Source organism: Aptenodytes patagonicus, chromosome 6 (assembly GCF_965638725.1).
Source record: "Aptenodytes patagonicus chromosome 6, bAptPat1.pri.cur, whole genome shotgun sequence".
In the NCBI taxonomy this organism is placed as follows: domain Eukaryota; kingdom Metazoa; phylum Chordata; class Aves; order Sphenisciformes; family Spheniscidae; genus Aptenodytes; species Aptenodytes patagonicus.
The window spans coordinates 27,829,691-27,850,385 of NC_134954.1; the positions used below are offsets into that span (position 1 = coordinate 27,829,691).

At 42.6% G+C, this 20,695-nt stretch overlaps 1 protein-coding gene across 4 annotated transcripts in view; it reads right to left on the reverse strand.

Moving 5' to 3' along the window:
* Positions 1–9,179: 9,179 nt before the first annotated feature.
* Positions 9,180–20,695, reverse strand: part of INPP5D (inositol polyphosphate-5-phosphatase D) — a 62,442-nt gene continuing 50,926 nt past the window's right edge. The window contains exons 16-28 of one of the 4 annotated variants that reach the window (XM_076341693.1): positions 20,545–20,653; positions 20,300–20,388; positions 19,980–20,061; positions 18,700–18,789; positions 18,421–18,534; positions 17,254–17,309; positions 16,088–16,175; positions 15,204–15,353; positions 14,371–14,464; positions 14,029–14,136; positions 13,113–13,385; positions 10,954–11,530; positions 9,180–10,221 (exon numbers count right to left, since the gene is read on the reverse strand). In XM_076341693.1, coding sequence (XP_076197808.1) covers positions 10,219–10,221; positions 10,954–11,530; positions 13,113–13,385; positions 14,029–14,136; positions 14,371–14,464; positions 15,204–15,353; positions 16,088–16,175; positions 17,254–17,309; positions 18,421–18,534; positions 18,700–18,789; positions 19,980–20,061; positions 20,300–20,388; positions 20,545–20,653 — 1,833 coding nt within the window. In that variant the 3' untranslated portion in view covers positions 9,180–10,218. Of the gene's footprint in view, positions 10,222–10,932; positions 11,531–13,112; positions 13,386–14,028; positions 14,137–14,370; positions 14,465–15,203; positions 15,354–16,087; positions 16,176–17,226; positions 17,310–18,420; positions 18,535–18,699; positions 18,790–19,979; positions 20,062–20,299; positions 20,389–20,544; positions 20,654–20,695 lie in introns of those variants that run through there. The other 3 variants (XM_076341692.1, XM_076341691.1, XM_076341690.1) reach the window with 3 other exon arrangements.

The window sequence follows — 20,695 nt, forward strand, 5'->3', positions numbered from 1 at the left end:
CCGCCAGTGCCTAGCGCCGCCCTCCCGCCCGCCTCCGGTGCCGCTAACCCTACCACCCTTGCCCCCGCGCCGGGCAGCACCACGGCGAGGTCGCACTGCAAGCGCGGGGTCGGCCTCCACTGCCGGCCAGGCGGGCGGACACCCTTCTGAGGAAAGGGGACCTCGCGGCGCGCCATTTTGTGCCCCCTCCCAGAAGGGCGTTTTTGTGCTGCCGCCATCTTGGGAGCGGCGAGCTCCGCCGTCCAGCCCGTGCCGCCATCTTAAGAGGGCTCTACCCAGCCCTTCAGAGGCGCATGCACCTATCTCCTGTCGTTCCTCAGGCGGCAGCGGTTGCTGTCGGGAGCGGTCGCTGCGCTATGGAATGGGTCGCTGGCCCTAGGCTGTCCCAGCGGGAGAGCACGGCATCTGCCATGCCAGCCGAAATAAGTACCGACAGCTGCGGTTAGCGAGGGGGGGACCAGCGTTCCGCCGGCGCCTGGGGCTGCCCGGCTCCCGCCCTTCCCGGCGGCCTGTAGCACCTGGTCCGGGTAGAAACCAAACCCCTCTGCCCGCCCGCCCTCCCCGCGGCTGGGGCTGCTCCCGCCGCACACAAGGCTGCGTGTGGCTTTGGGCAGGGGCCAGGAGTGGGTTGTTTTAGGCATTGAACACTCGGTCCCTCTGAACTCAACCAAAAGGAGGTGAATGCCTGGCGCCCTGAAAGCGCAGCCCTAACTGAGGTCACCCACCAGGAAAAAATCCTGGCCTGCTCTTTGAAGCCTCCATAGCTTCCCTTCTTCCCCTATGCGTCTGATGGGATGAATCTGGGAATTCAAGTCGACTCAAAGAAGTTGATATGATTAATACCACTTATCTTTTCCAACGATCAGAGTGTGGAGAGTGCCACAGGTTCACTAGGATCTCCTGATATTTCTAATTTTTAAAAGAGGGGATGAAAGGACACCGTTTCAGAAAGCATGACTCATAATATACATAAATAGCTTCCTGAAAGAATAACAAAAGCTTGTGCTTTTATGTCACCTAGCAGAGCCAAGATGTACGTGACACTTTGATGGTGCTTTGGTGAACTAAATGACTGTTGGCACGTGTGGCACCGAGGGCATGTGCTGGCTTACCAACCATGAGTCTAAATGTTCATGCCTTTGCCTTTTATTTTTAGAATAAGATTACTACTGTGAATGAACACTAAATAGTTACCAAAAGCTATACAGCTAGCAGAAGGGTGATGTACCGCATCGCCCAAAATAGAGACACCTGCAATACTATTTGTTGGGTAGTTTTGGTACTCTTTTCCCCAAATCTCCACCACAAGACAACCTCCAGTTCCAGCAGGGCATACAGAGCATCAGTTATGAAGCTTTACTGAGTTACACAGCTGTTCAAGGAGGGTGGTGGTGAAATGAAGTGCAGTTTTGGGGTTTTTAGATAGGTTTACTTTGAAAAATTGGAACACAGCATAAACTACAAGGGCAGCCTTCACTGCACTAGCACATCCTGTCCGTCACGAAGAAACTACATGTTCTCTGGCAAATGTAAAAATCTGTAACGGCTTGCTTCATTGCTTTACTTTTAACTGCTTAACTTCTTAAGTAATGTGTTAGGTAACCATATTATTGTAATTTAATTTGAAACTGGGCAGGATTCATAAAGGTTTTTGTCTTGGACTACCTAAATTGTTTTGTTTTTCTTTTGAGTAAATGAATGAAGATGCAATTATTAAATTGTAACAGAATAAAATAGATGATTCCCTAGATTATTACACTGGAGGAGAGAGCATGGCTGGCTGAGTTAATAATAGTTCATGCACAGCTCTGTGCACAAGGTTATGCATGTTCTCTACAAAACTAATTTGTCCAAGTGTAAGCACGCAGCCTACTTTTTTCTGCTTATACATCATAAAATCAAATTAGATGTTTAAAAATGTAAAATTACTTGTAACTGTAAGCTTAAGTCCTAATTCTACGGATATAGTTACTGAACTCCTGAAGGGCAGTGCTGAGAGAAATTCATCCTTTCCAATCTTCTTCTCTACATCTTAATCCTCTGCAGAGAAAGAGGAAGCCAAAGATGAAGCATGAGAAAAAGGGAGAAGACAAAAATACAGAAATACAGGGATCAGACTCAGTTACTCCTCTCCTGAGGCTTTTACCCTGGCCTTAATATATAATCAGCCCCAAAGTCTCTCACTACCTTTGAATTGCCAACCACCTGCTTTCCTTCAGCCTTTCCAACAAAAATCCTTCAGCTCATTTTTGAGAATAGGCTTTTCTCACTAAAACTGGGAGAAAAAATAATTGTCCACTATTTCTTTCAGTGCGGCAGGAAAAAGAACCAGTGTGAGCAGAAATGGCATGAAAAAAAAAAGAAAAAAGTGTGTCCTCAAGCATTAGATAAATTACTGGAAACACTGTGTATGTTTTACTGTTTACAATAACTGCTAGACTGTTCCAAGAGAAGGATTTAAATTAATTGTCATCTGTATATGTTTGAATCTTAGACAAATCACACTATGTTAAAGATGTCCACCTTTCTGTAATCTATGATTTCCATAGTGGGCAGGACATCCTGATTTTTTTTTTACAACACCTGCTAACGATGCTTTTTCCACTCCAATACAAAGTTCCTCTTTCTTCTTAAATTCAGCTTAAGCTTCTGGTAGTCTTTCCAATAACACATGCGTGCTCCATGTCATCATCTGTCATCTTGTTCTCCTTTTATATCAACGAATTATAAGAACGTGATAAAATAGCTCATTCAGACTGAAAGTAGCTTCTTTCTCCATTTGAAGCACCTTTCTGCTACCACCATCATTAAAATCTGCCAATTTGTTCAACAGCCTAATTCAGGAATAAAAATTTAAGACAACTAACAAATCTAATGATTTTCAGAAAACTCATACCGCAGTGAAAAAATAAAATCTATACCTCCAATGGGAGTATGTTATATTCTACATCCATAGAGGCTGAAACTTTGCTTCCCATAGAAAGCTTACTGTGGATTTGGTAGTTGTGCATCCAGGGGAAAAAAGGCAAAGGAGAAAAACCCTCTTCAGCAGATACAAGTAGAGGGAAACACAGGGAGGCAATTTCAGATATTAGCAGCTGCGAAGGAAGAGATACTTGCACCAAGCATGCAAGGTTGTGTAGAGACACAGAAAAGGCTAATATCAAAATATTTTATTGATCTGCCTGCCATGAGGGCCAGTTTTTTACCAGTGATGGGCGAGACATTAAGTGCCTGTTGGAGAGGTTCATAGTGGAGCCAGGCAGAACAGTTAAACATGCACTGTACTGGTCATAGAGTCTTGGATAAAAAGAAAAAACACTGGGACAACTTCCTTCTGCACCCAGGTGTGCCCGTATGTGGGGCCATGCCACATCATCACCAGCTTTCCTAGTACACAAGCTGGTGCAGTCTGCATCCTAGCTGTGAGGTTAAACCCTCCACCACGTGGGGCATAGTGTCCTTCTAGAGGTATAATCTTACCCCAGATTACAACAGTTTGTATTTAATTACTTACAAATAAATGAACAGGGAGATGGAGAAGAAGCGATATCTAAATGTAGTCCAACACTGCCTTAAGTCAGACAGAAAGTGCCACTAAAGACAAAAGCTATATGCTACAGTCCATGTTTAAAAAGGATTTCACTCAGAGTCTTTGTGCCTGCCCTTTGTGTAACTTCAGCACTCCTGGAAGGTGCTGTCCATTTTGTGAGATCTCTGTCGTGCTTCTGAATCCATTTCTACTTCTGATGGCAAGCTCTACTCTCAGCACCCGCAGCAGCTGCAGTTTCCCATGCAGGCAGTGCAGACTGAAGACTGCAAGTATGCCGGAGAGCAGGTTTCCAATTCAAAATTCTCTTGACAAACAGGACGCTGTTCAGCAGTGATAAATGCAAAGTACTACCTCAGGCAGGAGGAAATGAGCATGCGAATGCAGAGAGATCTGTAGGAAAAGACCTAGGATTTGTATTGGTTCACCAGCTGAACACAGGTCAGCAACAGCATACTATCACAAAAAAGGCAGACCTCATCTCAGAGATAAACAGGGCTGTTGTCAGCAAGAGACATGAAATGATCCTTCCCCTTTAGTTGGCAAGAGCAAGGCTTCTGGTGGAGACATGTCCAGCTTTAGCCAGCAAATTTCAAGAAAATTTGAGAGTGTCAAAGTAGCCTAGCAGGAATGACCAAAATATATAGAAGAATTGACCCAGAGGAAAGATTTGGGCAATTGGGATTGTTTACTCTAAAGAGAAGGCTGATGGGAAGCGTGAGAGCAGTATGGAAATATGGTGCGTCAGAAAATTAAGACAATAATGTGATCTGCTTGTTCACGGGGGACAGGACTAGACAAAGGGCTTAAAGCCCACTCAGAAATGCCCACTAGAGGTGAGGAAGGGCTGGTAAGGCTAGTGAAGCTCTGAAACAGACTGCTTGAGGAAGATGAGAAACTCCCACGCTGGACGTATGTAAGGCCAGTTAAAAACATTCCTCTGTGAAGAATTTTGTAGTTTACCCTTTGCTGGTAGGGTGAATGGATTGCATGGGTCCCTTCAGGGTCCCTTCCAGCCTAATTTTTCAGATTCTGTGCTGAGATGGTCATGTTGTGATTGACACTCAAGTGATGAAACGGATCATTGCTCAAAGGTGAGTGGAAGAGTTTCTGATGTGACGTTTCCCTTTAGACCCGCTGCGAGGTCGGACTGAAGCTAGGTGCTTGGCTTCAGTTACTTCCCTTTACTCCTTTCTGACTTAGAACCAGAAATGTTCATTTTCTGTGAAGATGCTGATCACCAGTGTCCTTCCCAAAGGCTAAGTTAAATTCAAAGCTCCATTTTCAAATTAGGTTTTGTTTTGGATCTTCGAGTTTACATTTTAAAAGAGGGAACATTTCCCACATCTTGTCGTTTTCTTTATGCTTAAAAGCTGTAATTGTGAAGATGCAAATTGCTGTAAAGTACAGACCAGACATAATTTCCATGCTAACTCTTCATCCTTTCTGTTGCAAAGGTCTCATTACTTTTCCAGTTTCTTTGCTGTATTTCCTTCTTCCCTTCTCTGGGTCAACCTGTTTCTATTGGAGACAGCTTTTACCCACCTCCCTTCTGCTGGGTTCTCTCTCATTCCACAAAGTCTTTACTTTGTTGGTTGCTTTTCTGCAACCTTTCTGCTTGTGGCTGGACCCTGTCTCCTTCATCCATTCCCATTCATTCATTCTTTCCTAAGCCCAACATTTACTACCCTGTTGTGTGCCATCTTTATCTCTATTAGTTATGATATAATCTAATGCCTTATGAGAGATTAATTTATTCTGTATGTAATCTAGACCAGACCTTAGAAAAAAATGCAATAAAGTGTTAATAATAACCGTAATGTGTAGCAGATTACCATCCCTGGCACAGAATGGTTTCATTTAAATATAATCACAGAAGCACAGAATAGTTGAGGCTGGATGGGCCTCTGGAGATCGTCTAGTCCAACGCCCAGATCTTAGCAAACACTCATGACTAGTCTTCGTGATGTCTCCTGCAATACTGGGTTTTTGAGAATACATTTTTGATTACAGTTCTCTGAATGCTACAGAAGAATGTCAGTTCTTTTTGATCTAAAAGTATACGTTGAAGCCCTTCCACGTGTTTGCAGCAACTGAGTCTTTTCAGGCAAAACTTCTACTCATCTCTAGAAGCTGAAATCAAATAAAGCTGAATTTTGACAAAACTAAACCACGGCTGCAATAAAGACTGTATTCATACACATGACATTGTGAACCAGCGGACAGTTCTACAGAGCTGAATTAATCTCTGCATGTCTAATCTACCTTTTGTTTAGCTGACTTGGGAGCTAGTACAAGATGATCTGTAAATAAAATTAATAAAACAGGATAACGGTAATGAACTGAGAACAGAAGTTCAGGGAAATTTGGTGATGCATAATGAGATAAAGCATTATCTCATTATGCATCAGAAAAAATATAGCAAATTAAAGTAGGTAAAAAATCTCTCTCTTCTGTCAACCTGGGATTCAACTGTGAAAGAATTTCTGAGATACTTCAGAAGTTTTAACACAAATGCAATCCTAAAATACTTCTTAAAAGCCACATTTGAAACACCACCATGCACACACTGTGGAATTAGATCTTTTTCATATTCATGTGAATAATAACCTGATGTTTACTTATATATATAGAAAGAACATCTTATACCTCTACAGCTAACACCTTTTCTACACTAGGGAAATTTGGCATGTTGAAATGACTATTTGGATTCTGTAGCACTTGCATAATGAGCCCCCTCCATAGGCGCTTGCAGAAATGCACTGAGGCCTGCAGCACCTCTTAGGTGGCAGATGTGAGCAGCTATGTGAGACAGTTCCAGCTGTACTTGGCTCTTGCTTCAGCTGTGCATAGAAAATAGGGAAAGTCTTCGACTCCTTCATTAAATACTTCAGCCTCAACAAAACAAGCACCACGCAGATGCAGCTGACATATGTTATGGCACCAAACTGTCGATTGTTACTGCAGATCAAGAGAAGCCTTCACCGTCAGCTAAACTTTCCTAATGCACAGTCCACCTGCTGCATCTCCGATTTACGTTATCATCAAGGGATATAACAAATGAGGGTAGGGATGGAGTCTCTTTAGCAAATGTCCTAGAGGGGGAAGTGTGGATTTCTCTTAGGCAGAGATTAGGGAAATAAAAAAGAAGTATTTGGATATTGTGCATTTCCAACCAATCTGTTGCTATCTGGGGCCATTGGTTAGGGGATCTCTGGGAATTGCCCTGGGTGACCTTGGTCAGTTAGCTATTCCTGACACCCACAGTTTAATCATACGCAAATATCTGAGCCTTCAAAATGTTGTAAAAATTAGGAACTTTGTCTGGGGGGGAATCAATTCATTTTTGGACAATATATCCCTTCAATCACACAGACTAATTTAATTGTACTATCACAAGGACAACAGAAAAATGTGGTAAAAATTTTAGAAAAACTTTCCTTTTAAAAACAAATGGGAGGACAATGACTAAATGATTAGTTTTAAGCTGTATAGAAAGAGAGTGCTTGGCCCCAGCAGACTAGAGGCCTAAGCAACATCATTTCTAACAACATCAAAATTATCCCCTTGCTATTTTGGAGTGACTAACTCATCTTCACTTGTTTTTTTCCTTCTATTTTCCCTCCCCCTTGAGCTGTAATCTGTAAGACCCTACCTTTACCAGGAAGGAAGTATGTAGCCTACTACAACATTTTAGGAGAAGCTTTAACAGCGCCCTGTGATAGTTTTACAGTTGAGAGGACAAGTAAGCTTGTGTTAGATGCATCAGGTGCAGGCAGGAAATGGTTTTAAAAGGTTACTGTGTTCTACAGCATTACATCCTGTAGCCAGGAACTTAAAGCATTTTTGACAGCTGGGTCTCCATGGAAATAAGTACACTAAGACTGCAGCTATTTTAAGAACTTAAAAGGACGACGGAAGGTTACGGATAGGTACTACATCTGGGGAAAATCAGTAAATTTTTGGACAATTCATACCCTTCATATCTTCTACTTGTACTGCCTGTACCAACTTAATTGGACAATACAGAGATTGCAGAAGAATGTGCCTGGTTTGGCAAGAGAGTCATAGGCCCAGAGACAAAAGAGAAAGAAGCAGCTTGTGTTCAGTCCTGGTTTCATTTGGTTCAGGACACAGGCAGTAAAACCAGTAGATATCATCTTAAAGGCTTTATGACAGAAAGTAAAAATGAAACAAAACAAACATAAGCACAAGATTTATTTGTTAAATTCAATTTTCTAATATTCACATCTGGCAAGCTCCCACAGTTGGTATTATCAACTCAACCATCTCAAGGTACAGCTAGTCTTACCGTAAAGACAAGTATTGTGCAGTGTCCCACTATTCTTTTTGCACCAGCCCATCTCTACCACTCTAAGCTGCTCACCTGAGAACTCTCTTCTGCAGAGGCCTCAGAAAGCTCTTTACAGAGCCTTCTTTTGAACATTTTCCACTTGCAAAAAGTGTGGTGGCATTTGCCATCGTTCCTGTCATAGAGAATAACTCAGACTCTCTTTGGAGTCAAAAGTGATAATTCTTACCCAGCTCTCAAGCTGGGTAAGTAATGCATTTTTAGCATGGGAATCATAATGCATTTTTTTCTACTGGAAACTTGGCAGAGAGCTGCTCTTCTCCCCCAGCAATATGCCTTTCTAAAGGACAGGCCAAATCAAGTACCTGGATGTTATATTATGCCTTAGTAAGTCCAGTGTTCTCAAATGGCTCATCTGCAAATCTGTGCCAAATTTAAGCAGTATTTCCAATTAGGAGAATATTTTTGCAAGAAGCTATCCTTGCTTTATATCAAGCTTTTATTTTGCAAACTTTGGGGAATATACTTTCTTTTCTACAGCTTAGGAAGTCAGTGGATAAACACAGAAAATCTGAGCCTGTCTCATTGTTGAGAAGTTAAAAACTATTTGTAGAAATCCTGTCACATTTCCATCTCCGAACATACAAGAACACACCACAGAATTAGTAGGACCTGATCTAACGCTCCATATTGGACAGAAAGCTCACCTGCTCCAGGAGGGTTTTACTCTGTGGCTGTACAAGTTCTTCTGCAATCTGGAATAGAAAAGTGAAACGCTCCCCAGGGCCAGGGAAATACCACAGCTATTGAATTATGGGGATTACACAGAGAGGATTCTGTTGAATAAAGCAAGAGGAATGTAAGCTCATGGCCTGTCTTGCTGACTTGTAGGTTAGAGAGCCAGGTGTTTCAGTAATGCCTTGAAACTCCAACTTGCATGGCAGAAAAACCTCTCTTTTTAAAAGATTTCTACCTTGCAGATTGTCTTCTTCCACCCATTCTCACAAGCCTATGCTTGGCCTCTTCTGCTCCAGTAAAATTACTGTACGTTTTCTATACTCATACAATTAGTAACTGTACCTGCTAACAGGTGCTAGAATTTTTAAACCAGCTGTATCCACGAAGGGTCTGTGCACACAGACAAATGCATCCTCAGTCACAATATCACAGCGGCATTGTTGTATCTTCCGTGTACTCCTCGGTGCCTTTGGTGTTTCTTCTGGGCAGGGACTACTATCACTGAGCAAGCTGGTATAACACCCAACTAAAGCTAAATCATGTGGCAGGCAGTTCTGAATTTTCAGTAAAGAATGATCAGAAAGGTGACTATTTTATTATTTTTAAGTAATCAACATGGAAACAATAGCAACGATTAAGTCACAAACAGGCATAGCCTAATTGTAACCATGGCATTAATACTTAACATGAATATAACAGAAATTACAAGTATGTTAACATTATTCATTCTCAGTCAATGAACAAAAGTATACAGTAAGGTCAGCATTAATCTATTAAGAATGCTACAAAACCAGCCGGCCAGTGTCCTTCAAAAGCAGAGTGCTTGCTGTAAGACAGGCTGGAATGACTGCTGTCCGTCCCTTCAAGCAGCTATACTCCTAGGCTGCCTATGGACCCTGCCTATTCTCCCATTTCTGCATGTAGTTTGATATTTCCCTTTGTTTGTTAGGGGTACAAAAGCACTACCTGCTAGGAAAAAAAAAATAGCTACAGTGCCAAGGGCCAGCCCTCACACTTGACATGAATAATGCATGTATGCAGCCTGGGAGATCACACTAGAGGCAAAGCTGGCTCCATTGACAGTGTGTGACATTCATCAGTATTTGCTATTCAAACTCTTTTCCCACCCTCCCCTAGCTCCTTTTTCCATGGATAGGACATACTTTTGGAGCTGTACCGCTTTCAAAATGCTTTCTTTACATATCACTCTTTAATAGGAATTCTGTAACACAAAATAAAAATTTTGCTTTTGTAGAAAGGGGGCTCTTTATATACACCCCTTCCATCTCCTAGTCCTTATACCGTACCTTCCTCTTTTTCAAAACATTTACTAATGCATGTACTTAACCACCTGCCTCTTAATAGAAGTACTGAAGTGATACTACAAAAGGCTAACTTGCATTTGGTATTGTGGTCTTGGCTTCTCTTGGTCTGAGCCACACAGGATAAACTTCTCAGCTAGAACACTTTCATAATCATAGAGAGGGATACACCCTCAAAAATAAAAATCCCCAGTCTTTTTAGAACCAGACCAGAGGACACCAGTGTGAACAAAGCAGTAATCTCCATCTTTCTTCCCATCAGGATTCTTCCTAGGGTGCCATCTGCTGTGCCGTTTTCACTGTAGAGACAAGAGAAGACATCAGCTTGTCTATTGTAAATTCTAAAAGTTTTGATGGAGAAGGAAAAAACAAACCTACAGCTTGCTCAAGTGGGCTCTCTTTTTCTCCCAAACCCATTTACTAAGACCTCCCCCTACAGCTCATGACATTCTGGAAAAAAAAAACAACAAAAAAACCCACACAACAAAAAAACCACCAGCCCAGAAAAGTGGATGTGTGATTATTTCTGTAGAGGGTTCTGTAATGTTTTTGGACACCACTGTTCTAAGTTGATAAGTGTTTCCCATAGATAACTACTTTTAATCATCTTTTTATTAATAACAGCAAAGGAAATTATTAGCAAATACTGTAGATTTGTGCTGTCAGGCCAAGTTTGGACATTCTCAGAAACAATGCTGTATGCACCAAATGAGCAATAACAAAGTAGCTGACTATTTGCATTCCTCTTCTGGCCATCAAGCTTAAACAGTCCAGAAGAAGTTAAAACTTCATGCAAAACTAAGGCCATAGTTTCACAACATGACATCTTCTGCAGCAATATTGCTTTAAGATACTCCCTTGCATCCCCTGCTCTGCAAGCCCTGTAGTCCCTCAGGACAGTGCTCTGAGCTTGGTTAGGAAATAAAGAGTGAGGGCACAGTGATTAAGCCAGTACTACTCTAGTAGTATTCTGCTGTGACACCACAGTCTAATAAAACTTCCACTCTGCCTTATTCCCACAAGTAACACACCGGTGTAGTTGTCCTGCCAACTGATCCCTCTTCTGTCCGATGCTTCCCCGAGTGTGGCAGCTCTGAACTGTCCCGATAGTCTCGGCCCTTGGAGTTCTGCATGTCCAGCACTGCCCGGCTCTTCGAGGGAAGGGGAGGCTTGTTGTGCTGTCCCTGGATGCTTGGGCTGACTTCAGACCTCAACGGCTTGACTAGTTTTTTGAGTGGTGCTGAGTTTTCTAATGATGTAGTCATCTTTGGTTTGCCTTGAGTCTTTTCACCTGTATTCTTTTCTTCAGATTGGCCAGAGCAGGTATAGGACCGAAATCGCTGTGTGGGCACCAGGAAAGGTGGTGATGGTTGTTTGCCAGAGGTCTTGCTGCTCTCAGGCTCCTGTGACTTTGTGAGATGAAAGCTCTGATCAGGCAGTGGTGGCTGCTCTTTTCGCAAGGCCTTAGAGTAGTCCTGCTCCTTCTTTGATGCCACCTTGCACTTAGAGCCCATAGAGCCATACAGTGGGTTCTCAAACATCTCTGGCTTTTGCTGTCCCTCCTCCTGAAGCAAAGGCTCTGCTGTCATTTTCCCCAGTTCAGGTGGCCTACAGTCATCAAAGCAGTGTAAAAAGAAGACTTGTAAAGAGCAGGTGAGAGACACTGACTGATTTAAAGAGAAAATTAATAGGAAATGAGCATGATAAAATTAAGTTGACTGTGCAAAGGGGTAACAGGATAACAATTGAACTTGTGGGAAAAAGAACAGAATTGTGTATTGTTTTTACTTTGTTTAATCATTATTATCATGACAGCTGAGAGCAGATATGCATGGTACTGTATAAACTACCTGCTAGACTACAGTCTTGTCAGAGTGATACTTGGCTTCTCCTTAAACAGAGATAAGCTACTGAGCCAAACTGTGCCAAGTGCTTTGATGGCTCTGCGACATGCACAAATCTGAATTTAAATATTAGTAAGAATCCTCAGATCTGGCAGAGAAGATTGAAATGGTTGTCCGGACAGTTAACGTAAGAGCTCACATCACACTGTAGCATTTTACAACTAGGTCAATCTCCTTTTGCTACCAATGCCACATGGTATTCCTAGGGAAGGGATAAAACTCCTTAATGCACCCAAATGCACAATATATAAGTAATAGCTATATACTGTAGGGTCAGACAATCATTGTGTGTTCACAGCTGAGCCCTTTGAATCGAGGCTCAGTCTGGAATGACAGCACAGCTGTACAATGGGACAAGGGAGGTTTCGTGGTTTTTGTATGACTCGACCTGATTTGGCAAGGCTTTCATCTGGAGAACCGCCACGATACTTAAAAGATCAGCCACAATATCACTGAACAGCGTGGAATAGGGATGAGTGGCACATGTTCTTTGGGTGTCTTCAGATGATTTGTGTTACTTGCTTCAAGTTATTTTCTGGAAGTCAGTACATGCAGCAGCAAAGAGCTGAGAGTGTGATGAAGCGTTGTCAGGTACATAACAGATTGAGGCAGTGCTTGCAGCTCTGACTTCTGCAAGTTCTGGCTTATAGAGTGCCGCATACATTTACCAGTGAACTCTAGCCCAGACTCAGAAAGCAGCTGTCACTATGAAAAAGGTCTGGAACGAGGACACTGATTGTGTACATGCACTAGGGTGGAGTAGTCTCATCACTTTACTAAGTTGGGTAGGGATGGGATATTTTCAATTGCTGGATGGAAATTCTGCATCAAGACTTGTGATAGATGCAGCACATGGATGCTAACGTCTATAGCAAGCTGGACATTTGTATAGTAGTGTAAGTAGAAATTCAGTTAAAGTGCTTCACATATGACATGTGAAGGAGCTCTCCATCCCATCCAGTGGAAAGATCTATGCCACACTCTTCCCTTTTCTTGTTACTACAGTCAACTCTGTAGTCATCGTCTTCTCTTCTCTTGGTAGGGAATTAAACTTATACATATATTTTGGCTTTCCTTTCACAAAAGTCTGAGGAACTACTACACTAGTTTTCTTTGAGTATGTGATGTCTGCACTTGTGACCTTCACTTATCTTTTTCTAATTCTAGAGATAAAAGACTGAAAGAATATGCTGCACCTTGAACTCTCCATACAGATAATGAAATAGTGACTGTGCAGAATGACAGGAAAGAGGGGAATAGCCCCAGTGCAAAACCCAAAGACTCACAGGTACTCTTGACTCCGACTAGAAATGCTTCTGTTTACTGTAGGCTGGAGGGATGTTTTTGGAGATAGAGGCGACAAGGAGGGTGATGTGGAGGATGACTGACTCTGTCCCATTACGGAGGTAGTCTCTTTGGGCTGCTGCTCGTAGCTCCAGAGAGAAGGTGGCTGGTCTGGTGAAGGTATCTGCTTAAGCTGGCTGGTTGCAGAGGGTTGCTGAGAGAAAGCAGCCATCCCCAGGTAGTTGGGGTTGCTGATGTCTGTGGGAGTGGAGCTGCTGAAGAGAATAAATATTGTTAGGAAGATACATGCACAAATACGTTTATTTTTTTGTCTCCCTGCCAGCTACAAAGGAGTTCGTGCCCACTGACTACTTAGATTCAATAGAACCTACTTTTTTTTTTTGTCACTGTTGCTTCAGAATCAGACAGTAAGTGGGAGTCCTGTTAGCGCCTCCCTTCCCTGGGTCACTGGAGAGGAAGCAGCTGGGTCAAGGTCACCTCCCCCAGCCCCAAATAGTTCCTCTGGCTGTGGCAGATGTTTCTATTTCCAGGCTGCAGAGAGCACTCAGCTTCTGCAGCCACATATAGGGACTTTTACAGGTTTCTGGGCCCAGCAGTTCAGCTGGCAGCTGCAACAGGACAGCTCCAAGCAAGAGGCAAATCGCAGCACTGGGCAGCATTGTGCAGCATAGAAATATGCTGCTGGAACAACAGGAGAGACATTTGGCCTTTTGAAGTGTACCCATATAGACTAGCAGGCAGAAGACAGGAAGCTGCCTGCAAAGAAATGCACCTGTGAAACTGGAGTGAAAGGACAGCCTTACCCAGAAGTGTCCTGTGACTTCTGGAAAGGAAAAGACAGGCAGTTTGGGCATAGCTTCCCACCCCAAGCTGGCAGAGGTAAAGCAGCAAGATTACCGTAACATATCCTCCTTTCCCGGGTTGTCTGGAGAAGAGGAAGCACTCCCCCAACAGCGAGCAATGGCTGCTGCCTCTCTGGCCATCAGATGAGTAGATTTTGACTTTCTGTTGGAAATAAAAGGGCCCTTTTTAAGTGACTGCAGGGACCCAGTCTGACTAATGCATTCTCAGCTTTTGAAGCCTTGGGCACAGAAGCATTCACCAGCCCTGACCAGAGAGCCGCAAAGGCAGCTTCCCAGTGCTCACCATGCCTATTAATACTGCTCCCACAGCAAGCTCAGCTTTGCGTTTATTGAGCCAACTAGTTTTCTGTAACTGACTTACCCACTTGCCCTTTACCTGTTAGTCTGATCCCAGTCTTTGCTAGGCTCTAAGTTGCTGATGTTCTTTGGTTTCTGCCCAGCGATTTCATCACGTTCAATCTTGACAAAGTCTGAAGGAAAGAAAAGGCATAAAAGAGTGTTTTGGCAGCTTCAGAGTCTGATTCCCTAAGTTTTCAGTGTTACTGCTTGTATTAAGGCATCTTTCTTTGTCTATCAGAATGACAGTGAGACCGTTTTAAACAGTTGTTGCTATTATGTTTTCAACTGCCCACTAATACATATCATGTTTTGTTGACATGGGAAAAAGTGTGTATCTTGAAATACAAAGGTCATGATCCCCCAAACAGTCATATACAGGTCATTTTACCATTGACAATAATAGTAAATGTTGTGAGGCTGCTTTTGTACTCTGAAAGAGAACAACAGGTAGCAAGGTAAAATAAGCAAAGCTTGTGATCTTTTAGCTGAGGAACTGCTCCTTGAGCAGTGACTGGAGCAGGGAGAGCTTCGGCACCTTGTTATATAGGTGGAAGTAAGGTATCACTATTCAATAAAATCAGTATGAGTGACAGACAGGGGGCTCTCTCAGTCTGCTGCATTTGCTTGAATGATGAATGATGAAAAAGAAAAACCCAGATGGAATTGCTGTGTCTTTCTGAAAAAGTAAGGTATACTCTTACTTAAGGACGAACGATACTCACATCTCCTTGCAGTCAGTGTCAAAAGCTCTTGCCTCTTTGGGACTAAAAGCACTGCAAGGATAATTTTCAGTTCCTTGACAGTTATCAGAAATCTTTTGAGATGGATATTCTCTAGAGCGAGCATTGCAGAGATGATCTCGTTCCTTACCATACAGTTTCTCTCTCTGTTTTCCTTGTGATGTTTGTAACTTGATTTCACCTTGGAAGACCCCTGTTTTCTCACCATGGTGTGTCAGCACAGTATGGATAGGAACTAAGGATTCTGTTGCTTCTATTCGCAGGGCAATGCAGCCTTCCCCTAGAGGATGACAAGGAGACAATGAGCCTGGGACTGAGAAAAAAAGCATTGAAATCTCTTTCTTGTGTCAGTCATCTACTATCACTATGCCGACAGGGCTGAGATTACTGGAGAGAATCTGCTTTGGATCACAGTAAGGAGTGTAATATCTCTTGAGAAATCAGGGGCATTCATTTCACTTCTTCACGTATGTGTGAAGGATTTGGGCATTGGAGACACCTGCAGGTGACTACAGGGTTCTGAGCTTCCATTACAGGTAAGGAAAACATGAGCCTGTGACTGCCATTTCAGTTAATGAAATTTCAGCAAAGAGCCTTCTGTGGATAAGGACTGCAATCTCTGGCTGGTTAGAATTTGGAAGCAAGCAGCACTGACAATGACTTTTCTGTAGGCAGGAGAAATGCATCAAGTAAATGCAAGTGAAACAGGATTTGTATGTTCTGAATATACCCATTTAAACAGACTGACTCCTGATTTAATTCCTATAAAATACTTGCTTTTTAAGCCACTGCTCTTTTAGGGCTGGTAAAGCTCACACAGATTGATGCTTCTAGTTCATATTCCTCTAATCATCATTACCTCACAAAATATTGTACTGAGTTCTAAATCAGAAGTCAGAGCACCACAGAGGTTCAGTCTATAAGAGTTACTTCTGTTCTCTCCCACTCTTTCAGCGGTTTGGAAAAATCTAAGTAGGTTTTGACTCATCCAGAACTTTAGAGCTAAGCACTTACCATAAGATTCATCACTGTCTGATGACTTAATGCTGATCAGGATGTGTTGATCCAGTAGGTATTCTGGGTCTGAAATAATTGGAGTCAGCTGCAAAGACAAGTTAATGTGGGTCAATACAATAGGTGGTCTACATGAACACAGTTCGTCCTGTGCCTCAGTCCCAAATGAGCAAAACTCAACTGGACAGACCCATGAGGGTATCATGTCACCCCCGGGATCAGCCTCTTCAATTATGTTTGGAGATCTGTGGTAGAAGACTACACACTTTTAGAGTCCCCCCACTCTCACTCCCAGCACAGCAGACAGAATGCTACAAATCAAACACTCACACTGGGCTGAGCTGCATTTTTTTCCTACAGTGCGGACTGAAAATTGCTCTAGGAGGAAGAGATCTGGATTCTGATTACAGTCTGTTCCCAAAAATCTGTTTGGCTGTTGTTACAATCACTTATTGTAGAGTCTTTCCTCAATCTCTCAGTGTAAGGCACTCCTTCCAAAGTCAGCAGTTCTTCTTTTGGGCTATTCAGAAGGGTACTGACATGCATATTCACTCCAAATCCAAGAGCTCTGATAGTTCTTCCAGCTCCCACCATGCCAGGAAATGGAGAACAGCTCCGATTTCAAGGATAGGACTTGTCTTTATACTGACATGCAGAACACTACTTCTGGCCATTGATGGTCTTTTTAACACAAGTAAAAAATACTTAGTCAACTTTTCTCAAAAATACCAAGAAAAAACCCCTTTGTCTCACAGGGCAAAGAAACTCCAGGACAGCTGTTTTATCTTCCATCTAAAACTAAAAAAAAAAATGGGCCTGCTTAAAAGACTTGTCAGCATAGTTACGTTCACTAAAAAGGTGAGAAAAAAGTCATGCTCCTGAGTGACTTAATCAGGCCAGCAAAATTCCTGATACAGATGAAAGTATACTGGCAAAAAAGTCCTTTCCAGCTTATAACGTATGCTGTTTAGCTTAAGCCCATCCTGCTTTCTTACAGTCCCTTTTGAGTGTAAACAAGACCACAACCATGTTCCTGAAAGTAATGTTTATATTAAAAAACAAAAGACGTAATGTTGCTTATGGGATGCAAGTGGAAGGCTTCTCTTCCATATGGATATGGAAACATAGTCCCCGTTTACCTTTGGAAGAGCATCAACAAACTTTACCACAAGCTCCCCTTCATTCCCATCCTCATTTTCTCCTTCCTGGCTCTTTACAAAACCTGCAAAGTGATGAGAAAGGAGTTCACCAGAAGAGAGACAGCAAGAACTTGGCCAGAAATCCTTTTCAGATGCTACGTCTCCAAAAGGTCTACAATTATTTTTCCACTTGGACACAAGTTTTAAAAGTATTAAGAAGCTTAAAGTCTGAGCTTTGGGTGAATGTTTACACAGTAAACTTACAAGTGATTTTACTGGAGCATTGTTAAATAGTTTTATTTTACAGTTAAACTTGGCACTGAAAAGCTCAGTGCATACATGGACTGGAGGATAAGAACATGACAGCTCTTCCTACGCCACTCAAGATAGCACACTTTTGAAATTCTAATTTAAGACTCGTAATACACTGTTTCCATAGAAATTTATGCAAATTTTGATACAGCCAAAAAATAATCTTTTATGGAACTGTCTTTGACACAGCGCTCTGACATGCGATAATGTAATGAAGCACACACCGAAGGCATGCTGTCCCACTTACAGGAGCAGTCCTGTGATGGGGAATCGCTTAAAAAAAAACCACAGCAAGGGCATGTAGGCTCGCATTACATAAACAGCTGAGACTTAGCCCTGCAGCACAGGGACAGGGAGTAAAATCTGCAGCAGTGGTGGGTACACAGTCCCATTTACAGAATCAAATCACTATCTTTCCTTTCACTTTAAATTGATCCTCTGACTTATTCTTTTCAAACCAGGGTAATTAAATTATTTTTATTAGCATAATGCAGATGCTTTATTTTGAAAGCACCTGATCATTTGTAGCAGGCATGATTAGAAATGTAATCAATCAAGTGTTTGCTAAGTAGAGATTTTCTGTGTGATAAACAAGAACAACACACGTTTCTCTTCAAGAAAGAGATGATCAGATTGCCAAACAAGATGCAAGAAATGGTGGAAGGCTACATGTCTAAGCATGGATTACAGCTGAATGGCTGTGGGTTTTGGATTGTATTGCTGACTGTACAGGATGACTTGTAAACTACAACAAATCTCTAAGACATCCCTTTTTTGCACTGGAACAAGTGATCTACACAGCTGTTAAAGCAAGAGGAAGGGGAACTAATCCAAACAAGCAGGAAATTTTGACAGAAAGAATAAAGATGGGCAAAACCATACTTTCTAAGCAGCTAGAGTGAAACTCGATGTAGAACTTGGTCTGGGACTTGGTCTTCAGAGTAGCGTAGCAGTGCAGGAACTCTATCTCCCCTTGGGAATCCGTGTACTTGGAGTCTAGGAAAAAGGAGGGGAAGATAATGGCATTTTCAGTAGGAGATAAAGAGGAGACATTTTTGAGTGGACTCTTTAAGAATCAGCTTTTTCTTTCAACATATATATAAAGCACTGCATTTTATATCCAAAGATGAAGACAGCACACTTGCATCCAGCCTGACTAACCATTCTTTGAAACAAACTGTGAAGTGACTCCCACTTCAAAGGTGGCAAAGACAGGACTGTGGTCACTTGTCATGATGTCAGTGGTGCAGCCTGCCAACGAGAAAGGGAGGATAGTTACTGCCCTGCTCCAGTGAGATCACTGCGATAGAAATATTATTCGGTAATTTTCCAGAAAACATTAACTGTCACTGTGGTAACTGTCTCTGGTCAAAGGTGTTTCTACATAATCTCGTTAGTATATAGGAATGTAACTCTGCCAAAATACATAAAGATTTGGTTAATGGACACAACTTTACCATATCATTTTGCAAGTGACTGTCAGTGTTAGATTCCCCCAGTACAAAAAGCATTTGCAGGATTCCTGGTTGCCTCTGCAACATGCACAGCTAATTAAAGCTCTAATATGGCAGGAAATCACACAAGAATACACTGGTGCTACTTCAGTGCTACAGAGCACTCATAGCCCAAGATTAACAGTGAGTGAGCGAGGCCTTGACTTGACCTAAGCACACACTGAATTCCAGCAAGCCCCGTCCACTGAACAGAACAGTGTATAAAGGCAGATGCCAGACTTTCTAGAGGTGCTTATCTGACCACACATCTCATCATCATAGGCTCTGTGATCAGACCAGTCCACCTTGTCCCCCAAGAGACTTCTACAGCTCTCTTCTCAATCCCATGCATAGGAAACCATCAACATTATACCCAGATGCTTGGTCCTATATAGTTGATGAAATTTCAGGAACTAGTATGTGAGTCTTTTTTTAAACAGGTCTTGTGGGTTTCCTCTCTTCCCTGCACTGCACTTTTATGACACTTCTCAGCAAGAAAGGGAACAGGCTCTTGGTACCACACAGTCCTTCTGGAATATGATTTGATAGAAGAGAGATGTTTGCAGCTCCAGCCTCTGCAGACTGGACTGTGTACACAGGGTCTGCCCTGCTGGTACCATCAAGTAAGGAGCTCCTGGTGGTAAGTGCACAGGAAAAGTGGTTGTTGTTGCCAAGAAATAACTGGCGTAAAGTGATCCTACAGCGTGGCCTAAAGCTGGACAGCTGCAGCTGTCTGAGTGGTATTCTGCATATAAAAGAATAACAGAATTAATTCCCAACCTTGTAAGGTTACAGGCAGAGAGAGATTTGGCTCCACTCTGCCTGGTTTAACACCAGGTCCCTCTATGCTGAATGCCTGGCAGTGCAGGGAGATCCTGCAGACTCTGCTCTGAATCATTTCCGTTTCAGACTGATTGCTTTGCTATCTACAGTCTGTTATCTACCCACCATAGGACTGACACACAACGTGCACCATGGGGTATGATTTCCAGAGCACTCGATCACACCAGGATGGTAAATTGTACTTCATCTGCAAACCAAAGGAGAAGTGATGTCAAGAAGAAGGAAAAGGACCAGTTCACAAAAGAACAGAAAATTCACTTGCCCAAGCACCATATATTTGTGTCAAATCTTTTTGTTTGTTTTGACTCCTTTCAAAACACTGCAAGGGCAGAAAATGGAGAGATTGGTTTAGGTCACTTTCTTCTGTAGGAGTTACTTTCCCTGCTCTGCTATATGCTTCTGAAGGGAAACCAGTTTTCACCTACCCCTGTAGCTTTTTGCTTGGTGTAAGCATACTTCTCCCGGGTACCTCTTTCAAAACGGTAGGTTGGAGCAAAAGTAATCTCTTCTTCCTCTAAAACAGAGAGATAGCTCTGTTACAGTTTGGCCCATTGAGAACCCTAATGTGGGCAAGACAGATGCTGCTCTGTACACCCTGCCCCACATCAAGTCTGGCAGAGAAAGTTGCTGGAAATGGGAGAGGAATCTGCCAACAAACTCAGAATCTTACCGAACTGCAGAAACACCTTTTGGTCCTTTCTCTCTATGAGAAGCTGGTCGAAAGCCAGCAGCTCCGGATACTGCTGCTGCCTGATCTTCTGGATAATATTCTCTGCTTCCTGCCAACAGGGAAACAGCAGAGCTGCAGATGATGCAAAACC